Source organism: Pinus tabuliformis, chromosome Q (assembly GCF_031772625.1).
Source record: "Pinus tabuliformis cultivar Carrire ecotype Pingquan chromosome Q, CPIR1, whole genome shotgun sequence".
NCBI classification, from domain to species: domain Eukaryota; kingdom Viridiplantae; phylum Streptophyta; class Pinopsida; order Pinales; family Pinaceae; genus Pinus; species Pinus tabuliformis.
In genome coordinates this window covers 642,122,023-642,125,303 of record NC_142296.1, presented here as the reverse complement: position 1 = coordinate 642,125,303, position 3,281 = coordinate 642,122,023, and the positions used below count along the sequence as shown (strand labels likewise).

At 38.5% G+C, this 3,281-nt stretch overlaps 1 protein-coding gene across 1 annotated transcript; it reads right to left on the bottom strand.

The window, feature by feature from the left end:
* Positions 1 to 1,052: 1,052 nt before the first annotated feature.
* LOC149221099 (uncharacterized) lies at positions 1,053 to 2,936 on the bottom strand. The gene is made up of 3 exons (XM_089387321.1): positions 2,167 to 2,936; positions 1,702 to 2,071; positions 1,053 to 1,379 (listed from the first exon to the last, which is right to left on the bottom strand). Exons 1-3 carry the CDS (start codon positions 2,934 to 2,936, stop codon positions 1,053 to 1,055), a joined length of 1,467 nt encoding a protein of 488 aa, XP_089243447.1.
* Positions 2,937 to 3,281: the final 345 nt, after the last annotated feature.

The window sequence follows — 3,281 nt, the reverse complement described above, 5'->3', positions numbered from 1 at the left end:
TCATTCCAATTTGTTGTTCATGCTTGGTTGATTTACTGAAGTTGTTGTAACTGAGATTTCTTCAAGTGTGCAAGGCAAGGGTGGAGGGCCCCCACACCAAGCTAAGTACACTTCTTGGTTCAATTTTCATAGTTTTCATAGACTAGTTTTTGTTTCAAATGTATTTAGATGTGTGATGATTGCTGAATGAATATTGGTTTAATTCTAATCTACATATGAAGGGACACAAAGGAATTTAAGTTAAATTCCCCTTCTATTTGATCTTGAACTAAAACTGAATTCCATTCTCCATTTCTCATTTGAAGTTATTTCTGCATTTCTGGTTTGAAGCAATGGTGATTGTGATATAGTAGGATTGTGAAGAAGGACAATCTGGAACACCTTAGTTAGGAGCATCTTCTTCTACATATTCTGCATCATAAACCATTGTTAATTACTGCTCTTAGATCTATCTTCATGAAAGTAGTATTGTAGGGAAGGACAACCTGGTTCTCCTAAGTTAGGAGCCTCTTCCCTCATATATTACATAAATGAATTAGAAATTGTTAAAATAGGTTTATATTTGTAATATGTACTTCCTTAATTCTTCAAATTTTATCTTCTAAACTTGATTATATCTGATGTCCATATACAGTGGATTTGCCTCCAAGTTTTACAAACACAGATTGATAATTAAATACTTGTGTTAATTTAGTCAATATATTAGCTCAACACCATTGTCATTCATTGTTTCTATAGAAATTTGGGTTTATGTGATATCTGACATATTTCATATCATTTTGCATCAGTTCCGCCTCAATACCAAACATATTCTTAATATAGTCAATGACCTCCATATCACCCAAATCATGATAAACAATAGATTTGTGCAAGTTCATATTCAAACCAGTTGTTATAGATTTTTTTTTTTTAATATGGAGAAGATTCAGCCATGAGAGACGATTCAACATAGCCATGATGAGCACATCATCAACGAAAAAACCATGTGATATTTTTATATTGTTCCCCATTACCAGTGCCTGAAATTGATCATCATCCACCGCTTTTTTGATTCACAAACTCAAGCCATCCATAGCGAGGATGAATAAAAGAGGAGAAAGTGAGCAACCCTGTCTCAGTCCTCGTCCAGCCCTGAAGAAGCGAGTAGGATATCCATTGATAATAACCACGTAATTTAAATTCAAGACACATGCCATGACCCATTCCACGCATCTGGGTTGCATCCCGATTTTATGCAAGACTAGTCGAAGATAGCCCCAATCTAAACAGTCATATGCCTTCTGAAGATCCACCTTCATAATGGTAGCATTTAAGTGCTTTGTATGTATCGAATGCATACATTCCTGAGCAATGGCAATGACATCATGTATTTTCCAATCCTGTAAAAAACCATATTGCTCAGGTGATATAAATCTAGACAGAATGTTCCGCATCTGGCTGGATATGGTTTTGGAGATGATCTTATAAATAAGATTGCATAGCGAAATGAGCCTGCAGTCATTGAAAGCCATGGATGGGAGCCACTTTGGAATGAGTGCTATATATGTTGAATTAATGAGCGGGTGGATTTTCCCCATAATCCTTGACTCCTCCACCATATTCAGAAGGTCTTTTTCAAAAATATAAACAAAAATGAGTGAAAATTTCAACAGACCACCCATATGGGCCAGGGATTTTATCCCTTTTAAATGCTTTGAAAACTTCCAGTATCTCCTCTTCAGTGACTTCATTGTAAATATTTTCATTATCATCGCCATCAAACATAGTGGGATATAAGTCCATTGCCCATAACATGGCTCCCGCATCAGCCTCCCCCTTTCGTTCATAAGCATTTTGAAAATGTGCAACATCAACCCTACTTATCTCCTCTTGTGACTGTAGGCACTGACCATCTTCATCATATATTTCCCAAATGGAATTTATTTTGCACCTATGATTTGCATAGTGATGGAAGAACTTTGTGTTTTTGTCTCCTTCTTTTATCCATAGTGCCCTGCTCTTCAGATGCCATGTGGATTCATTAGCTGATAAAATACCCTTCTTCTTGAGCTCTAATTCATGTATACGAGTCCTGATATCATCAGGAAGTACATGAGAAATCATCCAGGGTAGTAACGAGTCTAGTTCCTACTGAATATCCCTCAAATCCTTCTGTTGTTCCTTAACCTTCTTTTTTTCCAAGCTTTAACTTCCCTTCGAAGGATGCCCAACTTTTCCAGAATGTGTTCCATAGGGGAAGCCCCCGATATATGATCCCGAGTCCATATATTATGAACAAAAGTATTAAAGTCCTGGTCTTCTAACCATGTTCGGTTAAATTTAAATGGCATCTCATGCCTATAAACCTCCTTCCACCATTGCAGAGTAATGGGCCTGTGATCAGAGAGATGGTTATTGATAACTTCTGCATGGACGTTTCCCAGACGCTCCATCAAGCTCACGTGTAGAATGAACCGATCCAGCCTTTTCGCAACATATGCTGAACCCTTTCTACCATTATCCCATGTGGGAACCATCTTCGATGGACATATATCAACAAAATTGTGCTCAATAATTGCCTCACGAATCATACCCGCCAATGGGTCGATTTTCCTAGACACCCCCCATACTTTGTCCAAACCAACAGTGCAATTGAAATCCCCCACAATAATAAGTGAAGCAAGATCCATAATACCAGACGAAAACAACTCATCCCAGAAAACCATCCTATTCCTATATGGACCATATAAGTTCAAGATGTGGATACAGTCCCTTTGCCCATGGAAATATCCTTCAATTAAGATCCTGACCGAACATGAGAAAGACTTAGCCTGAACCCAGTGTGGATCCCATGATACCACAAGACCTCCAGATAGACCAGCTGCGGCCGTGGTAGCAATGTACCATTCTAGGAACATTTTCCGGAAGTATGCAATAACATGTGAAACCGAATGCATAGTTTCTTGAAGTAAAATGATGCAAGGATGTACAGAGAGAAAAAGGTGTTTAAGAGCTAGGAACTTAGAGGGGGTTCCCAATCCCCGAATATTAAGCGATAAAATGGAAATCATGGCACACCCTGAGTGGGCATCCGTGCTCCAAGGGCCCAAGAGGTAGGTATATCAGTGATAGGCACATCAATTAAGAATCTGTCAGTAGGGGAATTAGAAGTATTTTGTCTAGCATGACCCCTAAAATGACGAATTCCATGGTTGTTCTTACATCTGACAGTAATGTTTCCAGCTGAGGTGGGACTGATATGAGGAGAAGATATTCTCGATGGCTTATGAATGGTAAGAGTG

What these genes read in the sequence shown, in the direction of transcription:
- LOC149221099 (XM_089387321.1), bottom strand. Translation starts at nt 2,936, where the DNA reads ATGCATTCGGTTTCACATGTTATTGCATACTTCCGGAAAATGTTCCTA. An exon ending in AAAGCTTGGAAAAAAAGAAG is followed by an intron (nt 2,072 to 2,166) that starts GTTAAGGAACAA and finishes TGATGATATCAG; the next exon opens with GACTCGTATACATGAATTAG. An exon ending in CTGAAGAGGAGATACTGGAA is followed by an intron (nt 1,380 to 1,701) that starts GTTTTCAAAGCA and finishes GGTTTTTTACAG; the next exon opens with GATTGGAAAATACATGATGT.